This window comes from Hypoxylon trugodes (assembly GCF_022578975.1).
Source record: "Hypoxylon trugodes strain CBS 135444 unplaced genomic scaffold F4822scaffold_1, whole genome shotgun sequence".
NCBI classification, from domain to species: domain Eukaryota; kingdom Fungi; phylum Ascomycota; class Sordariomycetes; order Xylariales; family Hypoxylaceae; genus Hypoxylon; species Hypoxylon trugodes.
This window is the reverse complement of record NW_026250016.1, coordinates 4,379,289-4,405,456: the sequence shown is the minus strand read 5'-3', so window position 1 is coordinate 4,405,456 and position 26,168 is coordinate 4,379,289. Positions and strand designations below refer to the sequence as shown.

Genomic DNA, 26,168 nt, shown 5'->3' with positions numbered 1-26,168 from the left:
GAACGGGGATATGTTGCATTTTTGCAGCTTAATATTCGACATGTGAATCAGTTCTTCTGAATAGGGGTTTGGTTTGGATTTAATTCTACAGCAAGTCGTTCGAGGGTGGCTTGGACGTTTGTATTTTATTCAAGAGGAATACCATAAGTTCTCTATGGTATGAGGTTGAGGTTTAGGGTATTGAGGTATCCTAATAAGATATCATAAGAATTGTTACATGATGGGTTTTTGACATTCTCAAAATGATAAGCCCGAGCGCATTGTGAGTCTGGCTTGGCTGAGTCATTTATCCTAGCCAGGATTACGTAACCGATCTCACAGACAGAACTGCCCCTCGCTAAACCATATCTGGACTGATAAGAAGAAAAATACGATAAGAGTTTTGAGCAAACCCCTCGATAAAGCCAAACCATTTTTTTTCTTCGATACCAATTCAACTCTTGCCCTTGGGGGTCGTCGTAAACCAAACAAGTGAAATACCTTTGACATCTTTAAACTCACATATAGGGCTATTGACGAAGGATTTTTAAATCGACCAAGATGTCGGCCACGATAGAGCAGGCCGAGGCCCCTCACAATGTTTACGACACCATCCTGGTCTTGGACTTTGGATCCCAGTTCACGCATCTCATCACCAGGAGATTGCGAGAATTGAATGTCTATAGTGAAATGCTTCCGTACGTTTTTCTTCATGCCACGTACTCCTGTATAGTATAATTAACCATTCATCATATAGTTGCACTACCAAGCTATCTGAATTGAGCTGGAAACCAAAGGGAATCATTCTATCTGGTGGCCCGTTCTCGGTTTACGATCAGGATGCCCCTCATGTCGATCCAGCTTTCATAGATCTCGGTGTTCCTATCCTAGGTATATGCTATGGCCTTCAGGAAATAGCATGGAACCTCAGCAAGGACAATGTCGTTGCTGGTACTAAGCGAGAATATGGACAAGCGGTACTCATCCTTCAATTTTCGTTGCCATGTGGTATATAGATCTAACATATAATCAATCAGGATCTTACACCCCAATGGCACAACAGCCATGTCGACAGACTCTACCAAGGTCTGACCAACGAAGGAAGTTTGCGAGTGTAAGCTACGAATCATACCTCCTTTCATTATACAGGGAGAAACATATTAATTCACGATAGTTGGATGAGTCATGGTGATAAGCTAAGCCAGCTACCCGCTGGTTTCTGCACCATCGCTACAACTGAGAACTCCCCTTACGCCAGTATTGCGCATGAGACCAAGCCAATGTTTGGAATTCAGTTCCACCCGGAAGTCACACATACACCTCGTGGTACTGAGCTTCTGAAGAACTTCGCTGTCGGTATCTGCGGGGTTAAACAAGACTGGACGATGACAGACTTCCTCGAGAAGGAGGTTACCCGAATTCAAAAACTCGTCGGAAACGGCCAAGTTATTGGAGCTGTCTCAGGTGGTGTTGATTCTACTGTCGCGGCCAAGCTGAGTATGTTGCGCCCTCATTTTGCTGTTTCGTTCAATGAGCAGTGAGATTTCAACCCCCCCACCTCACTAAAATGCCCTATGGATTTCCCCGCATGCCCGCTAAATCATAGCTAAAAGCCCCTGCTAACACTACCGATTTAGTGAAACTCGCTATCGGCGATAGATTTCACGCTGTGCTTGTCGACAACGGTGTAATGCGCCTGAACGAATGCCAACTAGTAAAAGAAGCACTCGGTGAGCATTTAGGAATCAACCTTACAGTTATAGATGCCTCGCAAATATTCCTTTCAAAACTCAAGGGTGTACTCGACCCTGAACAAAAGAGGAAGATTATTGGCAACACTTTCATCGATATCTTTGAGGAGGAAGCCATTAAGATTGAGAAAGCCGCCGAAAACACACCTAACGCAGGAAAGGTGGAATGGTTCCTTCAGGGAACATTGTACCCAGTAAGCAACATCCCCCCCCCTTCTCTTTTATTTCCCAGTACATCAGACCGTCTAACCCTGCTCTCTAATTAGGATGTTATTGAATCGATCTCCTTCAAGGGCCCTTCGGCAACTATCAAGGTACATATATCTATATCGTATTGCACTTATTCGATACACGAAGGCTAACAAAAAATACTAGACACATCACAATGTTGGTGGATTGCCGAAGCGAATGATGGACGGACAAGGCCTCAAGCTCATCGAGGTAAGTAAATAGGCCTCCGGGTTAAAACAATAGCTGACCTTTTCTAGCCTTTCAGGGAATTATTCAAGGAGTAAGTCCCCTCAATGAACCCGCACATACACCCGCAGTCTACTAACCCCAGTTATAGTGAAGTTAGAGCCCTTGGTCGTGAGCTAGGGATCAATGAGGAGCTTGTTATGAGACATGTAAGTCAACCTAGACTCAATGTCGTATAAAACCCCGCTGATAGCTTTTCTCTAGCCCTTCCCCGGTCCTGGTATCGCTATCCGTATCCTCGGCGAGGTCACACCGGAACGCGTCGAAATCGCAAGGAAAGCGGATCACGTAAGTTCAGCTATGCCTATTCTACGAACAGTTCCACTAACGTCGCTTCAAGATCTTCATTAGCATGATCAAGGAGGCTGGAATATATAACGAAATCAGCCAAGCCTATGCCGGCCTTGACACGAATAAGGCTGTCGGAGTTATGGTAAGAGGCCTAAATCGTTGCCATTCCACTTTACTATATATATGTATATCGCCCTGTGGCAATTGCTAACGTACTCAAAGGGTGACAAGCGCTACGAAGGATATCTTTGTCTGCTGCGTGCGGTTACGACCAGGGATTTCATGAGTGCCGAGGCCTACAAGTTTGACATGGACTTCCTCATGAAGATTTCTACGCGCATTGTCAACGAGGTTGAAGGTGTGAGCTGCGTGTTTTATAACACGACGAGCAAGCCGCCGGCTACTATCGAGTTGTCGTAGGGCATTGAGTTTTGTAGCGGGCACTCTGGTAGCGATGAAAAGGGGAAGGATAGGTTAGAAACCCAGTAAAAGTAGACGGAGTGAATTTTAAGATCAGGTCTAGGGGTATCATCGTATGCTAGATACGGATAAGAAAGGTACCGAAAGGATTTCACAAGCACGGGAAATTTATGTTTTAATAAACTAACAAAAAATGCGATACAATTTAACCTTTTAGTTCGGGCCTAGATAGGTCACTCTTTCCCGTTTCCTATGGTGCGCCAGAGCACTTCAGGAACAAGTATTGGTTTGCGAGAAACCTTTCCGACGAGATGTCAAGACGGGGAGCAACAGTTGCCTTGCCTAACAATAAACCCGAGTGCTCGGTGATACTATTTGCGTCTTGAATAGCTATTTTATTTTAACACTTGTATTAAAGGAAAACGAAAAGAAGGGAGAAGATAAGTACTTAATAGTCTCCTTGTTGACTACTTTTATTGACACTACTGTATTACTGTAATGTTTATGGCTATTACTTATAGATCTCTAGGTAGGTACGGTACCTGGTATTTTTCATCCCACAAATCAGCTTGTCTCAGGCCATTCAATCCAGTACCAACTCAGCCCTAACCACCTAAATTCTTAGGGCCATATCTCCCTAATCGCCTTAATAACCTTACAATTCGCCTTGTGTCCCAGCTCATTCCAGCCCCTAACCTGACACTCCTTACTGCAATACGCCGCAAGGCCACACCCTGTACACCGCGATAGCGAATCCTCTTTCCCCCCATCTTCCTCCGTCTTTCCGCATACAGCGCATTTCTTCACCCTCGTCCCTTGTTTTTCTTGCTCCCGAATCCCTGCTATTATAGCGCCCATCTCTAGCACCCGTTCCAGTGCTCCGGGTACTATTCGGACATCTGCTGCGCTGCCTGCTGGGACCCGGACTACGGCTTTTTTGCCGTCCCCTCGGTCTGTGCGGGTTGCGCGTGGGATTACTAGGGTGTGGCCTTTGCGGAATCCGGTTTTTCCTTTGGTGGTGTTGGTGGTGGAATTGGGGTTTAGACCGCGGTGGTCCCCGTCGTCGAATGTGACGGCGAAGTCGATGCCTGTGCGGTCTCGCACGATTAGGGTGGGCTTGGTTATTGTCATGTCCTCCCGGATTTGGGCTATGAGATACCAGGTTTCTTGTGGTAGGGTGGGGGATGAGGTGGGTGGAAGTTCGTTGAAGGAGGGGAAGTGTGTTGGGTCGGTGAATATGGGCATCTTGTTATAGGTGGTTATTGATGTATTTAGCGAGCTGTCAGGAGATTTATAGGTGCTTAATAACTGCGAATGGATCCGGCCTGTTAAGCTAATGTACGTAGGTATATTATAGCATCTAATATGATATTTGAATAAAGTTGAATATTGACAGAAAAATTATGAATTCTTCAAAAATGACAGATAAAATTCAGGAACATATGAATCGAGAAGTGAAACACGGGGCTATCCCTAAGTGGTGGGGCGGCAATGATGTGCCATTTTAGGGGTTCAGTTCAGCTGAAGCAAGGCGTTCGTGAACTGTACCTACTACCACTAATAGCGGCTCTTCCCGCCTCTAACATCAAAATTGCTTTTGTTAAGACATATATCTCATTAGAGCTGGTAAGAATTATGGAATGCCCCCTGGACTGCAGTTGCAGCCACGAGACCCTGGCCATCCATATACGGGCGGTATCGCAGATGTTGGTGCACCATGGTGCATTGCAATGCGCCCCATGCGACCTATGGGGCCGAGCTGCTGCCAATAAACCTAAGCGCCGGCCTCTCTTTAAATGTGCCTACCCATCTTTAAAACTGAAGGATCAAGTTCCGGATTCTTATCATTTCTAGACATCAACGAAAATGTCCGGAGGTGCGGTAGGCTTCGCCTTCCAAGCCGAAGTTACTAACACCGGATCTCTCGTCCATCTCCTCACTGGCCGAGCTCTTAAAGCCTTAAGCGATGGCGGGGTCGACTTCTACTCCGTTGTCGCCGCCGTCACTCTTGGAAAGAGCTTTTCGGTTCGGAGCGCGTTGGGTAACACAGTCCGCTCGCACATCATGTCCCGAGGTGGTATCCAATCCGTGCTCTCAAAAGCATTGAGCATCGGATGGGGCCACTCTGGTCTTGCGGTCGAGATGACACATACCAAGGCAGGCACTAATGCTCTACTTCTAATCGGCGCTCTAGCCGCCGGAACGACGTATTACCAGGCTGCTGAATGCTTTTCAGCTTTGCTCGAGCTCCGGGGGTGCGAAGCCGACCAGCTTCCTAACACCGATGTGCTCAAGCATATGATTAGCTACCTTGCGCCATTTGTCCGCGACTTAGGTTTTTCTAAGGTTCTCGAGCATATCACCACGACAGGTATATGCGCCGTTCATAGCATGGAAGGGGGGAAGAAAACTCAAATAATAAATAGCATCGAGTATCGTGGTGATACTTCCCGTGTTGCCGGTGCTATTAATCAGTTGATGCTTACCTCCCAAAGGGGCGAGAGTATTTATATGGTCACACGGGTACGAGGGGCGTGGTTACCTGCATTTGCTGCACATATACTAGGCATGTCGGTTGAGTTGCGTCTCAACGATACTGTTATATGGGCAGCGGCAGGAAGCAATGGTGAAGTTATATTCGAATTAGGCGAACACCAAGCCAACCAACACTCGGTACAAGCGATCTCAGGCCAGAAGATTATGTTGGTAGACACACCGAATGCAGAAACGAAACCTTCCTTATCCATCGACTATCATATCGGGAATGTGTTTTCGGCCTTACTTTCTCGCGGGCTGAGCATCGATGATGAATTAAAAGAGGGAATGGCGCAGGCAATATGTTACACTTCACTCAGTATGCTGTTCCGTCGCTATAAAAGCCCTCATTGCCGCCAGTGGGCAACTTCCGCGTTTAAAGAGACTATCTCGGCTTTTGGCTTCGAAAGCGGTTTAATCGATTCTATCGACCTCCGTCGATGCGCTAGACCGTCATGGGGCTTATTATCACTCAGCGTCGACGCCCAACGCAAATTCCTAAGGGCCTGCGAAACTCATAAAAACGAACCTAACTATTATGATGTGAATTTAATTTCATCAGCTTGTACTTGCGCCCATATTGAAAGACATATCTCTGGTTTTTCAATTTCTGCTATCATTCTGTAAGTAGTATCCTCGCTGCGGCTATCTTAATTTGGCGTGTTTGGGGACTCTTGAAGGTTGTAATTGAGTGCTAACCCCCAATAACATAGCTCATTGTGTCGATTCGATGCCACCCAGCTTAGGGTCAATGGGGATGTTATTCTACATAAATTTGGCAGCGATCCTCGCTACTTCGAACCGTATAAAGACAAGGAAAAACCTGTCCCAATTCGCACTATGATGGCCCACATTATACGACTAACAGGCGCTGAAGATATCGGTTGGCTAGACACCCGGCTCGAGAGCTTAAATCCAGATCATTACATCCTCGGGCTCTCGAGCGGCACCCAGACTATCTGCTATACTTGTGTATTGGATAATGACTGCTATGATGTCCAAGGCCGGCTTCTGTCTCTGCTGCCAGGTCGAGTGTCGGTCAACGGTACGTTAAGATCGCTCTTGTGCGAGGAACGCATTTGTGACGAAGTTCTTGTCCCCTCACCTTCTGAGTCAGCAAAGCTCGCCTCGGGTTTATATATTGAGCCTCACTACCTACCCTCGAAATTGAATATGGAAACTTGCATGGACGTGTCTTTGAATGAAGATATGGTTCTCCTACGGATGAGTATCGGGCCGGTGGGATCCCCCGCGAAGCATATCCGTTTTCAGGATTGTCTCGCAGCCTTCCCCATTAACAATAGCACGGACTGCTCACATGATACTACTACCGGATTTCGGGTGCGTGAAGGCCAAAATATAACAGTGGTTGGGTTCGATCACATGTATCGATCAACGGTGCGGTATGGAGATTGCTTACAAGTAGTAGCCCTGCATGGGAATAAGCTTGAGCAACTTATTACCCTTGGAATTCTAAAAACTCACGGAAGAGAACAAATAAGTGAAGACGAGCATATGCTTCCAAGTTTTAAATTTCCGAAAAGGTGTGTGCTTCAGTCTTGGGCATGTTTGGATTGTTGCATCGCAGATGCTGAGAGATCTGGTCATAAATACGTGGTTATGGGTGGCTAGGTACCTGGGTAGTCAGTTGGTATACCTTGGATTTGGACGAGTATCTAGGTACAATGGTAGGTACAGTGAGGTATATATTAACATAGCATCTATGTAGCTGTAAGATGTTTGATGGAATCAAATTTATATACCCAAGTAGTCCCGCATATTCATACCGAAAGAGCGTTAAAATCGTTGTGTATCAAATCATTGTCTAAATCAACCATCTGACTATATTACATTGAGATTCTTAAGTGCCTAGGTAAATTCAGGCACTATCCAAAAAACCCTCATCGAGATTGATGAGTCCATCTCGTTGCCGATACATGATATCAGTTCTCATAGTGTACTTAATTCCCTCTTTCACGTCATCTCCCGAATGGTATAGCCGCCGATGCTGGAAGATAAGAACTCGTCCGGCTTTGGGGTCTACGTCGTGCTTCCGCTCCTGGTTAGAGGATAGGAACGACGTCGCGCCCCCAACTAGGTCGACTTTATCGGCGCCTTCTTTGAGAGCTTGCTTCGAATCGTTTAGGTAGAGATGTACCGTGAAATGCGTTTGCACTCTATGCCCGTCCTCTGTAGTCTCGCGATACGGAGCATCACAATGCGGGCGGAAGAATTGGCCGGGACCATACCGTAGAAAGCGCATGCGCTTGTTTACACGTTGGAAGTCCCACCAAGTGTCATCATCCTCCCCTGCGGATTTAATCTCCTTTCCGTTTTTCCTTGGTCGAAGGACGACCCGATCCCATGAGTCCGAGAATGAGACCAACGTATCTCGGATTTCCGGCACGGACTCAAGGCGAACCCACAAACGGTCGACGACGTCCTGCTCATCCCAAATGATGCGATCGCTATTCCTATACTCTGGGATAGCAACCTCATATCCATCACCAACGTTGACAAGAGCTGGTGCCCAGGCTGTCCCGTCGATCTTATTCCGACACTTATCCCCTACGCTGGACTCGGCTAATTTGATCAACGTTGCGCATTCGGATGGACTAAGAACGTTCTCAAGAACTACCGCATAACAATCCTTGTATTCTGGAAGACGGGCTTCGACAAAATCAACCTTCTCAAAAGTGATGGGCTTTGCGTCGGGAGGGTTGGTTCTTAAGAAGTCATCTGGGATGTCCACGAGCTTGGACTCATAAGATGTTCTAAGGGGCATACCAGACATTTTCGATGGTATAATATTGATGTTGACAATATGCAGATTATATAAGGAAACCGAGATATATGACTTCTTGAAAGATAGAATTGGATATAACACTTGTTACAACCCATCCAACATGCCTTTCTTATATACGCGAAAGAGGATGCCTGGTTCTGGAACAATTTAGCGTGACAGGGGCACAGCTAAGCTGTTAGAAGGCTTAGACTTATGCCGCTGAAGATATCTTATGATCTGCAAGTTCAGGGGTCATTGACCTACATTACAGACCATCAGCCTTTCTGGCCGCACACCGAGGATCGAGGGTGCCTTGTTTAGCGGAAATATCATGATTTGAACAGATTGTCCAAAGCTGTAGCAGTAATTGCTCTCATCTAACCGCCATGGTGAATTGGTGTTCTTTTGCGGCTCATAAAACTTGGATCAGGCAGACACATAAGAGAATAGCGCATAAGAAAGTGCTAGGGTTAGCTGGGTTAGCGGGGAGAGTCAACCGGCCAACCGCCACGTGGAAGTTCGATAACTGGATATTATTATTTCCAACCAACTAGGCTACTAGGTAAGAAAAACTTTTACGAGAAGTTCGCAGTCTTATTACCATCAGCATTTCGTGTTGGGTATCATGGTAGTTTCATCAACTCATCGATGATGAAATGTGAGAAAACGAAGGAGGGGATCTATCACTGAATCTAGTGCTAAATCTCAGCGCTCTTTGCTCGCCCGAAGAGCCGTTCGCTATAGACTTTACCGAATTACCGGGCGCGTCATCTCAATGGCAACCCCGCGTCATTCCCCGGATTTTATAGATTTGTAGAAGCGAATGACTTCGATGATTCGCACTCTGAGGAATATAAATATAGGTAGATACTAGAGAATCAATAAAAGTAGTCATATACATACACAATCTTCTCAAAATCGACTTCATATCTCAAGATTTAAAACAATGGCAGCTCCGCCACCTGGTATATATGTACCTGTGCCGACCTTCTTCGCCAGCAGGAAGGCGGCTAACTACGACCCCGTCGCATCGCCCGTCGACATTGATACCCAAATCGCACACTCACTGTACCTAGCGCGAGCTGGTATCAAGGGATTGGTGATCCTAGGGAGTACAGGCGAAGCCGTCCACCTAACAAATGCAGAACGGTCCCAAGTATTGTCCGGTGTCCGACAGGCTTTCGAACGCGAGGGTTTTACGGATTACCCCATTATCGCAGGTACCGCGACGCAGAATGTGGAAGAGACGATTGAGCAACTGCGGGGTGCTAAGGAGGCGGGTGCGCAGTATGGATTATGCCTTGTGCCTGGTTACTTCGCGGGTGCCAGCACGCAGGAGGGCGTAGTGGCCTGGTTTAACGCCGTGGCTGATCGTAGCCCGATACCTGTCATGATGTAAGTTCCCCGCTACAGCGCTGTAAATATAGTGGTGAACGCCGTCTGACATGTACCTAGATACCACTACCCTAGCGTTTCCAACAATGTCAAAGTCGTCCCCTCGACTTTTGTTACCCTTTCTAAACATCCAAATATTGTGGGATGCAAGCTTTCGCATGGCGATGTATCTTACCATGCGCAAATCGCATCGAATCCTTCAATTGATCACTCCCATTTCGCCACTTTCACCGGTTTAGGTCAACAATTACTCCCCGTGGTGTCTGTGGGCGCTGCTGGGGCTATTGATGGATGCGCGGGGTTCTTCCCTAAGACTGTTGTGAAGTTGTACGAATTATCTATCAAGAACCAACCTACGGATGAGGAAATACGAGTGCGGCGGCTATTGCAATTCAAAGTTAGTGGTATGGAAGAGATAGTAGTCAGATTTAGCACTGTGGGCATTAAAGAAGCAATTAGTCGTCTACGTGGTCTAGGCGATAGAGATGGTACGAGATTGCCACTTCTGGGAGGAATACCGGGAGGCGACTCGGAGTGGGAGAAATGGAAGGAGTATGTGGATGCTATGGAGGAAGTGGAAAAGAGTCTGTGATATCAATGTTCATTTGTCCGGAGTAAATGGAATAGGTAATGACGAGGCCATTGAAGTGAAATAGCTATCCTAATATGGATTTGTATGGATGGGTAGATATGGTATGTTTATATGCAGGAAGTTGATGAGACTCAAACGACGGCGATAGGGGCAGTTTGTCTATAACTTGCAGAATTCAAGGATAATCGAATGATAAAATACTCAGAGCCCGAGTTAGATACTCCGAAGGTTCCCTAAACTAGCCTGCGACTTCCCATAATGACGCCGATTTAACATAGGTGGAACGAACCGATCTACCGTAATCGGTGCCGGTTTAAAGTACCTAATCTCAACCACGACCCTCCTAAGAAGTACCTAGCCGATGAGCCCCGCAGTGAATTGAACCTGCTATGAATTTATCTTACTACCTCCAAAACGAGAGCGTTTTAGCGGGTGCGATAGCGCAAATATTTCATAAATAGCAGCTTATAAATCTAGATTCTTGCTTTTGTTTAAATGGCTTCGGAGTTCCCTAGCCCCCAGCCAATCTAAGAACTATAGAAACCCTCGTCTTGTCCTAAATATTCTACAATGGCCGCTACCCCCAACCCACTCGCCTCATCCGGCAGTGCCCCCGTGCCAAGCGTCTCGCGCAGCACACTTACTGTCTCCGGATTGAAGGTCGACGTATATGGCCTGGCGGAGCTACACCCGGCCGCGACCAATGTATCATGTCTGTGGCTGCACCATCCGCGTTTGCGCAGCAAGGAGGACATGACCAATATCGCGGGCCAAGTCCTGTCTGCGTATCATCAGAAGCAGACTACGAGGGGCCTCATTGCTGTCGCTTTTGATCAGAGGAATCATGGGACGCGACTTGTGGATGAGTTAGCGAATGAGGATTGGCGCCGCGGGAATAAGACTCAGTATGTACTTTTGAAGCGGTCCCTTGAGTAAAGACTGCTATGAAATACATTGACTAATCCTTACATTTGAATAGTGCTCAAGATATGCTTGGAACTATCACTGGTACTGTTGTAGATAACATAAATCTACTCGATCTGCTGCCCGGCTATCTCTTTGGCAACGGAGACGGTCCAGGCGCCTCGTCTAATGGTGGAAAGAGGCACATCGATCATAACTTGGTGCTTGGTATTAGTCTCGGTGGACATACTGCCTGGCAATTACTATTCGCGGACCCTAGAGTTACGGCTGGTGTTATGGTGATCGGGTGTCCTGATTACATGAGTGAGTTCCAGAACTAATCATACCTAGAAAAGATAAAAATCTATGAATACCGAACGCTAACGACATATAGATCTCATGAAAGACCGCGCGCGACTATCCAGGTTAGAAACATATGGGCAATCCGATGAAGGTGCGTCTTTCTTCGGCAGCAAAGACTTCCCGGATGCATTAGTAGCCACATGCAACAAATACGATCCCAAAACCATATTATTCGGGATGGATGCGCCCTACGCATTGGAAGCGGAAGTGTCGGCTCGTAAATTCACACAAGCGAATATTACGGGAAAGAGGTTCCAAATCCTTTCTGGCGGCGCGGATAAGCTTGTCCCGTATTCAGCCAGCGAACCTTTCCTCCAGCATTTCAAGGCGGCTACATCGGCGGCAAATATTTATGTGGAAGACAATGTCTACCTAGGGATTGGCCATCAATTCACTCCTAATATGAAAAACGATGCAGTGCGATTCATTCTCGATAGCGTGGCTCTAGCAGACCCCACTGCGCCTCCTAAGATTTAGTTTCAGTACATGAAGCTATGCTGTATTCTCATACGTTTGACCATGGCTGAAGACTTCCTTCAAGATATTCCTCTCCCTCAATGATCTTGACTTGTACACCACTGCGCGTTCGATCACCATCATCAAGGAAAAGCGTCTGAGCGGTTCCCCATGGATTTCTTTTCCGACGTTTATTAGCTAAAAGCTCCCCCTTCCCATGAGGATCCTCCCTCCATTGATTATCTGCTTCAACGATACCATTTATGGCGGCCTCGTTGGTGCCATCCGTCATACCCGGTGGATCCGACCCCAAGAACGTAACACGATTAAGAGGATACCCAATAGCGCTGCAGTGGAGATTCACGAGGCGCTCGTGTTTGAAGAGATGGCTCACTATGGTTATTTTCTCTGGCCAGGTGTGGTACTCGCTCCAAAATTTGGTAAGCGAGAATAAAACGTTATAAAATGAGTCGAGAGCACGCTCTTCGCAGGATATCCGACCCGTAACTTCAGCCTCGGAGACGATTCCGAAGTATGAGTTTGCGCTGGCGAGGTTGGCGTAGCTTTGTGCTTCCGATAGATGGGTTTCCTTTCTTGTGGGGCCTCTGTAGATAGAGTCAATCTTACGAAGTCGAATTCAAATATCTCGTTGTGAAATAAACTTCGCCCGGTTCTACATTGTAAGGCTACCTAGGTAGACATGAAATGAAATGAGAGATAAGTTAAGGGGAGCTCACCCTGAAAACATCAACACATAATTATCATTCTCTTTCAAGGCGCGGAGTCCAATTTTGATATGGTTGATGAATGTTGGCGTCTCGCCCTTTTGAAACCCAGCGATGAGCCATTCACTCTCATCGTGACCGTTTTCGGATCCCTCGAGCCATATTCCGTGGCAGCATACTATGATTAAGTGCTCTGGTACTTGTAGAGGCATACTGAAATTTGATGTTTATTTTACGCGCAGAATTGAGATTTGGAAGAGTTTTAGTACAGGAAATGGAGGATTGATTACATGCATATTTATTATGCGACTAATGGTGTCCTTTTATGGATATTGTATTGTATGATGATATCCATAGTATCTGAACAACACATTGTGTGTTTCGTATAATAAATAGCTAGAGTAGCAAGAGGAGTTGATTCCCTGATCCATGGAGGCCATGTTGAGTGACCGGTGGGCAATTCCAAAGTATTGTATACCCGCTTTAACTTTATGTTGGGTGACTTTGGAGTGTAGCTGGACATATGTGTATCCCACCTATGATCGTTGGGTTTGCCTAACCTTCCTAATACCTGCCAAACATGTTGAACCGGTTCATAAGACTTCGTAAATCATGTGTCATACCTACCTCGCGGCTGAAATCCGAACCTTTTAGATTTCTAGGCTTCGCGTGGCTAATGCCTTGCGATACCGTTATCGCGATCGCGATCGCGGTATACAAGATTCTATGCGATATCCCTTCGTTTTCATACCGCTTTAGACATAAGCAATTTGAAAATATCAGATACAAGATAAAGACTCCCTGCAATAACAAGCGGCCCTTCATTTGAATTTTGGCTTGCCCAATTCAGGGCTAAGCGCACGTCCGTAGATGCGTCAAACCGTGACGATATAGCAGCACCGCATTGGCTTGCGGTGTTGAGCAATGTTGCTGAATTTGTCGGCTGGACCCAGGGCATCTGGTCGACAGGGCCGAATTCGACTGTCGTTATGGAATCGCCGTCACGGAGTAGTAACTTGAACATTTCTGATACATCTTTGCCTTGTGTAGCGGCAAGTACCCAGGTAATTGGCTTATTCAGGGGCCGTAGGTGCTTTTCGATATAGGCGGAGAGTACTTCTGCAGATTGGGGGTTATGAGCTCCGTCTAATAGAATGTTCTCCTTCCTACCTGTGGTATTCTCGATGCTTAACTTCTGAAGGCGCCCCGGCCATACCATGTCCCGGGCAGCGGAAACAAGAATATCTGTAGAACTCGCAAGTTTTGGATATGCAAGTCGAAAAGCCTCATGCGCGCACGATAGATTCTGCTGCTGGTGTGGTTCGAGATTTGCCCGCAATTTATCCACCAGTGAGTCTGACTGCGGGTCCGCGAAATGGATGGTACTACCTGTTCCGTCGGCGTGTTTTTGAAGAACATCTAAAACAGACCTTGGATTACTGCTATCCACGACACAGGGAACCCCTTTTCGCATGATCCCAGCCTTCTGAAGGGCAATCTCCTCGATTGTATTTCCTAAAAATGATTGATGGTCGAGGCCGATCTTGGCGATGACGGTGATGCATTTCTGTTTTAGCACGTTCGTCGCATCGAGCGTCCCGCCTAATCCTACTTCGATTACACCAACTTCGACCTTTTCGGCTTCAAATATCTCAAAAGCTGTGGCTGTGAGGAGTTCAAACTCACTCGCGCCAAGATGATGTTCTTCATTTCTCTTCTTCACAAGGTCTTCGAAGTGCTTGAATTTCGTTTCCGATACGGTAATATCGTTGATAGTGATACTATCCCGGGGTTCAACGAGATGGGGTGAAGTAAACCTGCCGCATGATATTTGATTGGCACGTAACATAGCAGTAAGATATGCGCATATAGAGCCTTTGCCGTTCGTTCCAGCAACATGGATGGCTTTCCATGTTTGTGGTGTCTGCTTGAGCAGAGGGGTGATACGTGCTAGGCCGAGGTTCACCATGATGCTTGTTACCTAGGAGCCATAGGTGTTGATTGATGTGTTTACTTTTTTTATGTATAGTGTTTTTTATGAGGCTAATATTCTCAGGATATGAGTCATAGACAATTGCATTATATATATTATGAATGATTGAGAAGAAGAGCTGTGAGTGATTTGTCTTTGTAAGAGAGTGAATAAATCTCAGCCTGTCGATTTTGTAAAACGTTATCGCTAAGAGGTACGTAGTTCTTCGGAGCGATGACACTACTCTGAATAGGGTTAGCGTGTACATGGATTAGACTATAGGTACATATATCAATGTATTGAATGTGACGTGGAGATGTATGTATTTCCGGTACGTACCGATCGCATTTGCCCTTGCTTCTTTCAGGGTCTTACGTGGAAATGGTTTAGCGTGATACTTAAGTTTTAGGTGTCTTCTATAGTAATAGGGAAGTAGCCTAGGAGCACTATACCGATGGGTCTGCTGCTGGCTGCACGGCAACCCGGGGTGGAAGGTAGGGGTTAGATTGCTCGCATTTAGGAAACTGGGTTTATGGGCTAGACTAGGAACTCTGGTAGGGCACATGTGCACCTGTCCACTTTAAGTCGGCGCGCATCCGTTACGCCTTCCCCGTCTTCCTTAACCTTACCAAGTTTACCAACCTACCAAATTGTCAAACTGCCCCGGGGCCTTTTTTTTTTGAGATTCTCCCGCCGTCCTTCTTTTTTGTTTTCCACTCCACATCAGGAGAGACCCCACGAAGAGTTTCTGGACAAGACAAGGCCACTGGTCAACCCTTTTTTTATCACAACCACAATTGCTGAATTTTTTTCATATTGTGGTGTTGTCGCGCGTTCTTGTCTATTTATTTGCAAATTGCTCTTTGCGGCGTTTTGGGCGATTGTTGTTCTTTACTTTAATTGTTCACTTGGAATTGAATTTACGATAGTACGCCGTACTGGCCGCTTCGCGACAATACCATCACATCCATCACACCACACTCTATTCCTCACTATTCTAATTCTACTCTACCTTTCACTAGCCTTGCGCTTCAATCATACTGGCGTAACTCAACTATTGCCCGTTGTCCCAATTCTACCCGTCGCCACGCGCTTACTGGCTTAACTGACAAAATGGGTCTACCGTAAGTACTATTATCGCGTCGCGTTTATTTGCACGCGCATTCTCGCCAGAATGCTCTAAGACACGTTCAATCTGCGTAATCACATTTGCCGTCTAGTCTCAAACTGAATTCGTGTTTGCGCAACTTTTTTTCGACCATACAATTCATTGCTAACATCTTTTCTTTCGCATCTAGATTGTGGCGTGAGCCTGAGCCCGATGCTACGGCGGCACCGGCGGCGAACCCCCCTAGGCGTTCTCCTTCCGATCCGGCTAACGCCCGATCTACGATTCGTCGAGTGCATTCACCACGCCGCCAAAACAACAATTTCAACTACATTCGTCGAATGCGCAGTACCCGCGAGCAACGTCTTAGAGAGCTTACTGCCCGCTTCCATGGCGATGACGCTATCATAACTTCTAGCAATGCTAGTAATACCCCTCGCACCGATGCCACTCGTCGTCTTCCTCCTATCCCCACAGATTCGGATCTACCCTATAACCCGAACGTTCTTGACATTGATATTGTTCCGCCTCCTGATGATGAGGAGCCGGGAGAGGAAGAGCTTAACTCTTCAATGGAAGAATTGCTGCGACGAGGTGATTTCGGAACTCTACCTGAACCAACTGGTCCTACTAGAGTTAGTGATCGTGTGTTCGCCGCTCTTCACGAGCAAGATTCCAATGCACCCAGCAATCCTCCAGCAGGTATAGATCTCCACCGACCCCGATATGCTATTTCGTCGCGTGCCCTGCTGGCTAGAGATAGCGGTCTAACTTTACCTCCTGCCTGGGGTGCCATTGTATCAGACTATCCTCCAGGTGGTTTCGACGATATAATTTATCCCCATCGTGCTCGTCGCCGATACACCCGCCACACACCCTATTCTAGCTCTCGATTACCACCTCGCGTACGATACAATATGGATGGACTAGGTGATCGAAACCGAAGCCTTAGCCCTGAGGGAGATGGCGTATGGGATACTCTTCAATCAACTCTGACGCCGGATCCGCAACCCCCGAGCGTAGGCTCTTCGTTTGCCTCGATTGCTGCATCTCAAAATTCTCAGAATCCTACTGCTCCTTCGTCATACACGACTATCACAACCCCAGAAGCTGACGTTGAGCCTCCTTGTGACCCAGTCAACGAGACGGACGGCGCCGAAGACAACGACTCGGATGAGATACCTTCCTTGTTACCACCCCGACGACCTACTCCTCTTAGCAGACGATCCTATGCAGCAGTGGCTTCCGATGACCCTGAGTGGCTCTCCGGTATGCATCGCATCGTTCGTGGCCTTGCGACCCGTGAAGATATTCCAGATGAGTGGTGGGCAGAAGCTGGTCTTACCCGTTCGATGTCTTCTTCGTTGGCTTGGGACGAGCTGAACTAGTTGTTGGAACGAATAGATCTTTAGGCGTGGCATGGCGGCTTGCACTCAGTTCGAAAAAGGACAAAAAGGGATGCATCTGATTTGGTAGTCTACTAAGTTTTGTTTTCTTCGTTTCTTTGATGGTCATGGAAATTGGCGTTCCGGAAAAAGAATATCAAGTGCGTTTAGAGTGCGACGACGCATTCTATTCAGGCAGGGGGATAGGCAAGCAGGCAAGGGAAAGCTGTAGGAGTTGGCGTTCGCGACACTATAGGGAAGTGTCTTGTGGTTTGTGTCGGTTGTATTATATTGACCATGTGATGGTATTGGTCTTTTGCGAGGAAGGCTGGAACCAACAAGCTTTGGTGTGTGTACTCTGGCTCTATCCGACTTGCATCTAGCTGGTACTTGCTTGTAGTATAGGAATCTGTTGTTGCTGTAGGTATCCTATACAATTGAGACTTATGGACAAACTATCTTCTACTTGTTTTTCTAATATTGTGATTTGTATGATATATTATATGCCTAGATAGTTACGTGTAATATGGTTTTTTTTTCTTCTTTTTTTACTTTGAAGCTCTCCCTGTTATGTGAGTTGCGCATCTTCAATTCTAATCTGGTGGATATCGTCTACGTAATTCTCGGACTTGAGCCTATCGATAACTATGTATCTTATAGGAGGTCTATCATATTAGAAGTACAAGATAGTGGATACATCGTAAGGAATAAAAGGCATTGACCAGCGCTTGCCGATGTATTATGTATCGTTACAGGACTTGAACTTAAGGCTAGCTGCAGTAGCTGCTTATACTAAGAAAAACCCCGCTGGACCAGTAAAGTGTCGCGCTGAAACGTGCCTGAATTACGCCCTATGCTATATATGTAGTGTATGTAGGTAGGCTATTCCGAAGGAAAGCACACGGTAACAATTAGATTATTAGCTTATCGGTACCAATTAGCACCCGATTAATGCAGCGTTAGCACCGATTACTGCCCATTATGGGATGGAGCCTCTTTTTGAAACATTCCAGGAACTGCAACCTGAAGCTATAATTGGGCGCCTAAATTCTTTCCCTCTCCTTGCTTGGTCTCTACGTCTCTACGTCTCTTACCACACAATACAATATACAAAATACAAAAACACACACATCCACATACAACACATCACGCTACGCTACACTACACAAGCCAATGCCATTCATTTATACCTGAAGTTACATGCAACTGTGACTTCTCCCTCTCTTTACTTCCCTTTCCCCACATTGGGAACCAATATTCGGGGAATTATTATTCATTCATGGTAGAAAAGCTATGTGAGGCTGAGATTTGTTCCCTCTTCCAAACTCGACCTGAATCCAACCCAACCTGACCTTTCAGTCCCTCCTTTTTTTATTTCGAGTTTACGTAGATGTCGGACGAGTAACGAGTAACGAGTAAATTGAAAAACCGAAGCCCCTCCACCGATTATCGAGACCCGTATTTCTACCTAGAACTATTTTATCCCGGGGTTGATTGGTAGAACAGGTTGAACGCAACGCGAAAAAGGAGATATAGAGAATACTAGTTATAGCTGGAATGTGAAAAAGAAATACCGATCTGTTGGCCCCTCGCCATCGACGCATGCTCCGCCATACCACCACCTTTTCCCACCCCTCCTATTTCCCCTCCCTTGTAAACATCGACAAATAGCCTCGCCTTAGTATTCCCAGGGGAGGCGAAAACCGACGTACGGACCACCGGCCATGGCGCCCAGCTCGGGCCACGGCCCCCATCCCTCCAACGGCTCCTCGTCGGGCGAACGACGTTACAGCTCTGCGGCTAACGGGAAAGCTGCCGCGGTGGCCGCGAGGCACGACCGAACCCCCAATACACCCAGGAAAGAAAATGGTGGACGTGAAAAGGCGTTACAAGATCCGGGACTAAGAGATTACGTATGTGCATGCTGGATATATGCGAAGACGGACTTGCGCGTGCTTGGTTTTGTATAGGGCTGACTAGGTGTTGTTATAGCGTCTAGGAGAATGTCTAGGCAAAGGAGCTTTCGGCTCTGTGTATAAGGCTATCCACTGGGGCACGGGCGAGGCCGTTGCGGTTAAGCAGATCAAATTGGTGAACTTGCCAAAGAGTGAGCTACGAATGATTGAGGTGCGTTGGTACACTATACTTGGCGCGTGTGCATGAGGGAGACTGATATGTTACAGGCCGAGATCGATCTACTGAAGAACCTGAATGTAAGGAATACCACTTTCCCTGCATCAAAGAATCGCGCCAGGTCTTGGGCTCTAACGTTATCTAGCATGACAACATTGTCAAGTACATTGGATTTGTCAAATCGACAGATTGTCTTAACATTATCCTCGAGTAGGCTGTCTATATCTCGCCAGCATTGTTGCATGCTTAGGGGTGCTGACTGCTTTAGGTACTGCGAGAACGGTTCTCTACATTCGATATGCAAAGCGTACGGGAAGTTCCCAGAGAACCTAGTTGGGGTTTATATGACCCAGGTTCTTCAAGGTCTACAATATCTACACGACCAGGGTGTGATACATAGAGATATCAAAGGTGCCAACATCTTAACAACCAAAGATGGCAAGGTGAAACTTGCAGACTTTGGCGTGTCGACTAGTACTCTCGCCGGACCCGACAAGGAAGCTCAGGTGGTGGGAACACCATATTGGATGGCCCCTGAGATTATTGAGCTGTCCGGTGCTACGCCTGCGTCCGACATTTGGAGTTTGGGCTGCACAGTTATTGAGCTGTTGTCTGGTAAACCTCCGTATCACCATTTACAAGCTATGCCTGCTTTATTTGCTATTGTTAACGATGATCATCCACCTTTACCCGAAGGTGTATCGTCGGTCTGTAATTTCCCTACACGGTTGGCTTCAAGCCCAATAAGAGTTGAGGCTGACTGTGGTTTAGGCTGCGCGTGACTTTCTTATCCAGTGTTTCCAGAAGGATCCGAATCTACGTGTCTCGGCAAGGAAGTTATTGAAACACAATTGGATCGTAGGTTGCCGACGAAGTGACGCCCCGGTAGCCAAAGCCCCCGGCAACTTTAGCCAGGCTGTTGAAGAAGTCAAACAATGGAACAAGGCACTCACCTCTTCAGAAACCAACTTACGAGCTTCCGGTGGTTCCGACTCGATCCCCTTCCATGGCCACCAAGGCTCAAGATTTACATCGCAGGAACAATCTAGGTCCAATTTGCCAACTCCAGCCAAAGCACCCTTTGCATTGGGCAAGCCCAGACCCACCGCGAATGATTTCCGATCTCCTGAACTTGCAGGTATGTTAGGCACCTGCATATAGCCCACTCCTCTCCGTTTCGCTACATATTCTCATTTGTTTGTTGATTTTCTCCAGATGATGATAATTGGGACGATGACTTTGCTACCGCTATTTCGCCGAGTGCTCTTAAGCTTCCGCACGTTAAACCGCAAGACCATTTCGGCGGTATGCTTTCCGCAGACCGATTAAAGGCATTCGCATCGATCGACAGTTCACGCGATATCTCGGCGAGCTGGGATAATGATTACGGTGGTGAGCTAATGACGATGAATAAATTACATCCAATCCAGGACGAAGACCCCTTAGAAAAGACAATTCGTCCCAATTGGAAGATGGCTGCCAAACCCGATAAACCCGTGGAATCGAAACCACAGTCATCCAAATCATCTCCCCGCAAACGACCACCAAGCGGCCACCACAAACAAAAATCCCAACCCAAAAACCAACTTGGCAGTAGGTTCCAATTACCACCAAGACCTGATGTGGTATATAGAGAACAATCGGTGGAAGATTACTCTGATCTCTTTGACGATAATGACAGCGTCTTTAACCAGGGGCTAGGGCTCTCGAAGAAGGTACACCACACCCAACTACGACCCATCCTGTCTAGCCCTATCCCACCCCGTACACCCCATACACCTAAAAAATCAAATCAACGCTCACACGCAAGGGTACAGCCTGATACACCGCAGCTCTTTCACCCTTCGGATCTAACTAGTCTGCCGCGGTCTATGCAGTCTCCCGAGGCGGGAAGCATAAGAAGGCAACCTTCGGCGCGACCGTCAGCTTTACCCGACCGACCACTGCAGCGATCGAAATCGTCTATTGAGATTCAAAAATTTGCCGAAGATGAAGGGGACGAGGATTTCTCCGACATATTCGGACCCGGCGATAATCTAACCGAAAAGGAGGAGAGTGATCGTGGGTCTGAGGACGGGAATTTTATGGTTCTTTCTCGATTGTCTAACAATTCGTGGCTTGGTGACGACGAAGACGAAGACGATCCATTTGCATCTATGGATCCAGGCTGGGATGAAATGGATTTGGAGGCAAACCTTGCGCGTGATCGACATGCGCGACTTGCCGAAAGGATTGAGGAGCTTGTTCGCTCGCTCAAGACTACTGAAGGCGAGGATATACTGCTTGAGCTTTCGGGTGATTTGGTTAGTATCATTCGGTTTCTTTGTGAGTAGCAGGTTTGTATGCTGACATCCAATTTTAGCTGGGATTACTTTGGGAAAACACCGAGGTCAAAAATCTGATCATCAGTGCCCACGGGCTACTACCCATCTTGGAGATACTGGAACCTTGTACGGTCAAAAGTAGGCAGCAGATGATCCTGCAATTGCTGCAAGTCGTCAACACGGTATGTCAACTTAGCCCTGTAGCTAGTAGCACTATCACTGACTTGTTATCTAGATTATATTAGACGACGTCGAACTTCAAGAGAACTTATGCTTCGTCGGTGGTATTCCCATTATTACCAAGTTCGCCGCAAGGCAATACTCAAACGAAATCCGATTAGAGGCCGCAGCGTTTGTGAGACAAATGTACCAAACATCAACCCTTACACTGCAGATGTTTGTTAGTGCAGGTGGTCTCAATGTTCTCGTTGAATTCTTGGATGAAGATTACGATAGCGCAAGGGACTTAGTACTCATCGGTGTGAATGGTATTTGGAACGTCTTTGAACTTCAAGGCCCTACCCCGAAGAACGATTTCTGTCGAATATTCTCCAGGAGCAACATCTTGGATCCCCTTGCTCTTGTTCTCCATCGTGTCTTAGATCGAGATGTCGAGACTGAATTAGCAGAACTGATTGAAGGTCGTATCGTCAACATCTTCTACTTATTCGCACAAGCCGAGAATTATGTCAAGGAGATGGTGGCCGATCGACAAGTTCTGAAGAGTAAGCAACTTGATTTTATAGCTTTGTGGATTCCAGCTAACGCGAATCTAGGTGTTCTCAAGGATCTTAAACGCATGACTCCTATACACCAAATTACGATGCTAAAGTTCATCAAGAACTTGTCAATGCTTTCAACAACTCTTGATGCTCTCCATGCTGCAGATGCGATCGACCTTCTCATTACCCTCCTCGACAGTGTCTTGGATAAGGGACGATCCCATTTACGTGAGATCTCTAACCAAGTACTCAACACCATGTTTAATCTTTGCCGCCTAAGCAAGGATCGCCAAGAATACGCCGCTGTGAACGGGATTATTCCGCTTCTGTTAAGGATTATGAAGACTGATCGACCTCCAAGAGAATTCGCTCTACCTATTCTCTGCGATATGGCCCATTCAGGAAGCAAGGGCCGTCGTTTCTTATGGCAAAACCAAGGTCTAGATTTCTATGTCTCACTAATAGCAGACCAATACTGGCAAGTCACTGCGTTAGACGCCATTTTCGTTTGGTGAGTAAACTCCAACCCCCTGGAAGAATGAAAATTTGCCGACTAATTTACTATCAGGTTGCAAGAAGAAACGGCAAAGGTTGAAGGCCACCTCCTAAATGGCCAATTTACAGACGCAATCGTATCTTGTTTCAACACCCAAAAGACGAACGCCTTCGATCCTAATCTCTTAGAACCATTGCTAAAAGTTCTTCGACTTTCTCCATCTTTGGCAGCTTCCCTAGCTAAATCAAACATGTATTCTGGAATTGCCCAGAAACTATCTCACAAAAAGGCTGTGGTACGCCTCAATCTTCTACGTCTCGTTCGAAACATACTTGAAGCTCGAGAAACCGACTACTTCAGCGATCTCAACGACAAACAGCTCCGATCACTACTCGACGATATCAAAATCCTTGCTGAGAAGGACTCTGCCGTACTTGTGCGAAACTTGGCATCGGATCTTGTCGCTTCCCACATAGACAGCAATTCCAACCCAATAGTTGCGCCCCTATCGGCGTCACAAAGTTCAAATACAGGATCCCACCGTACGCGATCTAGCGGTCGCATATTCACACCTCCTTCGCTTCATTCGTCTCATTCAGTTCCTATTACACCAACACAAGGACCTCGCGAACCGCGACACCCCGCAATCATCGAAGTGGCATCTAGTCCAAAACGCTCTTCCGCACATGGACGTGAATCCATATCGTATCGTCCTGGAAGTCGTGATGGTATCTCTAGTATACCTATAAGTTCTCCTCGCCGATCAAGCACCGACGTACAGTCAGGTAGCTCGAGCGGTGGTAGAAGCAGATTACCAAGAAATTCGGGTATATACGCTTCTAGGCCCAGCTTAAGTGCAGCCGCAGCTGTCTCTCAAAGTGAGATTATGATGTCGAATAAGGAGAACATAGGGAGTTCATCAGAGGGCATCAGTCGATTCTCCGGCAGGCCATCAATCTCAGAGTCGAGCGTCATTTCTAGCAGTCGTACCAGTGCTTCGTCTTCATCGATATTGGGGAAATCGAGAAGAAGCCGAGCGCCGAGCGAAGGCAAGCAGAAGTGGAATAACTAGATGGTCTAATGATGATTTCAATGATTAAAGAGCCAAGTCACATTAACAAACACAAACCCTGATTTCTTAAGTACTTAGTTAAACTTCGCAGTGGGGAGACAAGACGCCACACAAAAAGCAAAAAGTTTATGATATTGCAACCTTTCTACGTCTATAGAAAAGAGGGGAGGGGATTTTCGCATTCTAAGGCAGCATTTGAGGAGGGGTTCACGTCTTGCTACTGGCTTAGAGGCGGTCAACTGCATAGGAAGAATGAGGGGATGAGGTATTACTCATGAGGAATGAGAGAATGGGGATGACGAAGAGAAAAGGAGAAAAGGGGGAGTAAGTTAAATATCATCAATATAGCAATGCGATGCCATGCAATGCAATGAAACAATGGGAATCGTGAGATACCTTGACTGAGTAGTTTGGTATTTATGGTGTTTTGATGGTGCGTTCTCACAGTGTGATCATCTAGTTGTGTAATTGGGCAAATGGGGGAATGAGAATAGCGGTTAGCGGGCGAGATAGGGGTGAGAAGAACCCCGTGGCGGGGTATTGAGGAGTGTGGTAGGTGCTGAATTTTGGGGATGGTTAGCAGACCTCAGGTTTAGGCTCGGCTATCAGGACTGTAAATTGCCCTGTAATACACCATTTACTACTACGTTTTAGGGCATTTTATGCCTAATTACAGGGGAGAAATGGTGAGCTGGAGTAGTTTTTAGGGCTTATACTCACGCATTCAAAGGGCTCAAAGAACTATAGACGCTGGCGGGGTTAGGGTTAGAAGATACCTACTCAAGCTGATTCAAACATGCTAGCATCTATTCGTATTGCAAAATATTTTGGTCTCAATGTAGTCCCTGTCTTACCCCCATTGCTTATTCTTAATACCATGAGTTTGTCTAATCATTTTCAACGCATAGAGTCTAATCCGTGTTGTTGGATAGATGTCTAACTAGGTACATAGGCAGCGACCTACAACCAGTGGGTGGGTCGTGATAGGTTCTGTGCCGCAAATTCACCTGGGCAGGGAGCAATGGTCAGCGCTGTCTTCCCCCAGGCTACAGACAATCATGCGATTTAAAAGATTCCACTGCCACCGCCTAAATCTGTAGCCTTCTACGGGTACTTAACCACCTAGAAAACAAGTATACATCAAGATGGCACCTGTTTTGTCCGACCTCATTGGCCAATATCCTATCCTCACCACTATAGCTAGTTACCTTTCTTCAGTTGATCTCCTCCATCTTGGCTTAGCCTGTCGCGATTTTCATGCTCTTATTCTATCCTCGACCAAAGGTTTCGAAGCCCTTCGGCGCGACTGCCTCTGCGATGGATCCGGATTACGTCGCCGCCTAGATGCCTGGCGTCACTACAAATACAAGTGGGGATCTACTCGAAGAATCTTACAAGACGAGGAGATCGAGGTGAGACTCTTCGCAGTCAAATGTGATGAAGCCGGAGCGCTTCCTTGTGTCAAGTGCGGCATCAACATTTGTGAGGAATGCAGAGAATATCCTCGCGTGATGCCTAGATACGGGAACCCTCCTCTGCGTCGTCCTCATCTGAACGACACCTGGGAGGTTGTAAACATCATGTGCCTTTGCGACGCTTGCGATTCTGCAATAGAAGACCAGGTGCATGGGGAGTTCCTCAATGAGTTGTGCGATTGCGATGTCTACAATCGATGGATCTGCCCGAAATGCGCAGAGGATGAGGAGAGATGGACTAAGGAATATTATGATAAATACACCGCATTGGAGTCAATCGAAGACACTTATGATGATTTCCAGGAGTACCAAGGTCTTACCAAAGTCATGGCGGACCACCAATCAGGCATTCTTTTCCATTGCGTATGTGGCGCATATGTGCCGCAAGAGGCACGACCTCGCTGTATTTGGTGTACGAGGAAACATCGCCCAGAGTATGAATGGTATCGGGAATTGGAACAATTACTAGGCAGACCACTTGACGACGGTTCTTATCCAATCTATGATTCTGCATACATGAGGTCGTATCCAATTCTACCGTATACCGGGCTGGTTTACCAAAAGCCTTCTACATAAGATTATTATGTATTCGACCCTATCTAGCATGACACCAATAACGCCTGTGCATAGCCCACCATCAGCCCTCTTCCTTGACGCATTTTCATACGTTGTTCCAATATGTTAGGCGGATATGATAGGGTATTAATAAGAATTCGCATCCTTCTTCGCACCCACATCATTTTATTGCATCCCTCTCTCCAGCTATCGCTATTTCTCAATTCCAATACACGGTCAATATCTAAAGCAGT

The 26,168-nt window shown here is 46.7% G+C and overlaps 10 protein-coding genes across 10 annotated transcripts; 7 read left to right on the top strand and 3 right to left on the bottom strand.

The window, feature by feature from the left end:
• Positions 1 to 285: 285 nt before the first annotated feature.
• F4822DRAFT_387881 (GMP synthase) lies at positions 286 to 3,219 on the top strand. Its single transcript, XM_051456835.1, has 12 exons — positions 286 to 677; positions 737 to 956; positions 1,017 to 1,093; positions 1,154 to 1,476; positions 1,617 to 1,924; positions 1,997 to 2,044; positions 2,106 to 2,171; positions 2,219 to 2,241; positions 2,299 to 2,356; positions 2,412 to 2,495; positions 2,548 to 2,640; positions 2,721 to 3,219. Exons 1-12 carry the CDS (start codon positions 541 to 543, stop codon positions 2,916 to 2,918), a joined length of 1,635 nt encoding a protein of 544 aa, XP_051320088.1. The 5' UTR covers positions 286 to 540; the 3' UTR covers positions 2,919 to 3,219.
• A 156-nt stretch (positions 3,220 to 3,375) lies between these two features.
• Positions 3,376 to 4,341, bottom strand: F4822DRAFT_387880 (uncharacterized protein). Its single transcript, XM_051456834.1, has one exon. It carries the CDS (start codon positions 4,161 to 4,163, stop codon positions 3,540 to 3,542), a length of 624 nt encoding a protein of 207 aa, XP_051320087.1. The 5' UTR covers positions 4,164 to 4,341; the 3' UTR covers positions 3,376 to 3,539.
• A 351-nt stretch (positions 4,342 to 4,692) lies between these two features.
• On the top strand, positions 4,693 to 7,209 carry F4822DRAFT_44982 (uncharacterized protein). Its single transcript, XM_051463483.1, has 2 exons — positions 4,693 to 6,076; positions 6,167 to 7,209. The coding sequence occupies exons 1-2, from the start codon at positions 4,785 to 4,787 to the stop codon at positions 7,083 to 7,085; spliced, it is 2,211 nt and encodes a 736-aa protein (XP_051320086.1). The 5' UTR covers positions 4,693 to 4,784; the 3' UTR covers positions 7,086 to 7,209.
• On the bottom strand, positions 7,210 to 8,436 carry F4822DRAFT_44983 (uncharacterized protein). The gene has a single exon (XM_051463484.1). The coding sequence runs from the start codon at positions 8,245 to 8,247 to the stop codon at positions 7,333 to 7,335; it is 915 nt and encodes a 304-aa protein (XP_051320085.1). The 5' UTR covers positions 8,248 to 8,436; the 3' UTR covers positions 7,210 to 7,332.
• Positions 8,437 to 9,084: 648 nt separating this feature from the next.
• On the top strand, positions 9,085 to 10,437 carry F4822DRAFT_387875 (aldolase). The gene is made up of 2 exons (XM_051456833.1): positions 9,085 to 9,633; positions 9,694 to 10,437. The coding sequence occupies exons 1-2, from the start codon at positions 9,185 to 9,187 to the stop codon at positions 10,223 to 10,225; spliced, it is 981 nt and encodes a 326-aa protein (XP_051320084.1). The 5' UTR covers positions 9,085 to 9,184; the 3' UTR covers positions 10,226 to 10,437.
• A 176-nt stretch (positions 10,438 to 10,613) lies between these two features.
• Positions 10,614 to 11,982, top strand: F4822DRAFT_44986 (uncharacterized protein). Its single transcript, XM_051463485.1, has 3 exons — positions 10,614 to 11,130; positions 11,205 to 11,452; positions 11,523 to 11,982. The coding sequence occupies exons 1-3, from the start codon at positions 10,796 to 10,798 to the stop codon at positions 11,966 to 11,968; spliced, it is 1,029 nt and encodes a 342-aa protein (XP_051320083.1). The 5' UTR covers positions 10,614 to 10,795; the 3' UTR covers positions 11,969 to 11,982.
• Positions 11,983 to 11,996: 14 nt separating this feature from the next.
• Positions 11,997 to 14,641, bottom strand: F4822DRAFT_435936 (FolC bifunctional protein; the record flags this gene model as incomplete). Its single annotated transcript, XM_051462255.1, has 3 exons — positions 11,997 to 12,552; positions 12,685 to 12,885; positions 13,434 to 14,641. 3 exons carry the CDS (start codon positions 14,639 to 14,641, stop codon positions 11,997 to 11,999), a joined length of 1,965 nt encoding a protein of 654 aa, XP_051320082.1.
• Positions 14,642 to 15,757: 1,116 nt separating this feature from the next.
• F4822DRAFT_424784 (uncharacterized protein) lies at positions 15,758 to 17,140 on the top strand (the record flags this gene model as incomplete). Its single annotated transcript, XM_051460215.1, has 2 exons — positions 15,758 to 15,768; positions 15,943 to 17,140. The coding sequence occupies 2 exons, from the start codon at positions 15,758 to 15,760 to the stop codon at positions 17,138 to 17,140; spliced, it is 1,209 nt and encodes a 402-aa protein (XP_051320081.1).
• Positions 17,141 to 18,861: 1,721 nt separating this feature from the next.
• F4822DRAFT_424783 (cell division control protein) lies at positions 18,862 to 23,884 on the top strand (the record flags this gene model as incomplete). Its single annotated transcript, XM_051460214.1, has 11 exons — positions 18,862 to 19,050; positions 19,130 to 19,264; positions 19,321 to 19,350; positions 19,416 to 19,480; positions 19,539 to 19,977; positions 20,042 to 20,408; positions 20,486 to 21,573; positions 21,633 to 21,776; positions 21,830 to 22,319; positions 22,371 to 22,827; positions 22,885 to 23,884. The coding sequence occupies 11 exons, from the start codon at positions 18,862 to 18,864 to the stop codon at positions 23,882 to 23,884; spliced, it is 4,404 nt and encodes a 1,467-aa protein (XP_051320080.1).
• Positions 23,885 to 24,926: 1,042 nt separating this feature from the next.
• F4822DRAFT_44831 (uncharacterized protein) lies at positions 24,927 to 26,153 on the top strand. The gene has a single exon (XM_051463480.1). The coding sequence runs from the start codon at positions 25,030 to 25,032 to the stop codon at positions 25,933 to 25,935; it is 906 nt and encodes a 301-aa protein (XP_051320079.1). The 5' UTR covers positions 24,927 to 25,029; the 3' UTR covers positions 25,936 to 26,153.
• The last annotated feature ends 15 nt before the right edge of the window (positions 26,154 to 26,168 follow it).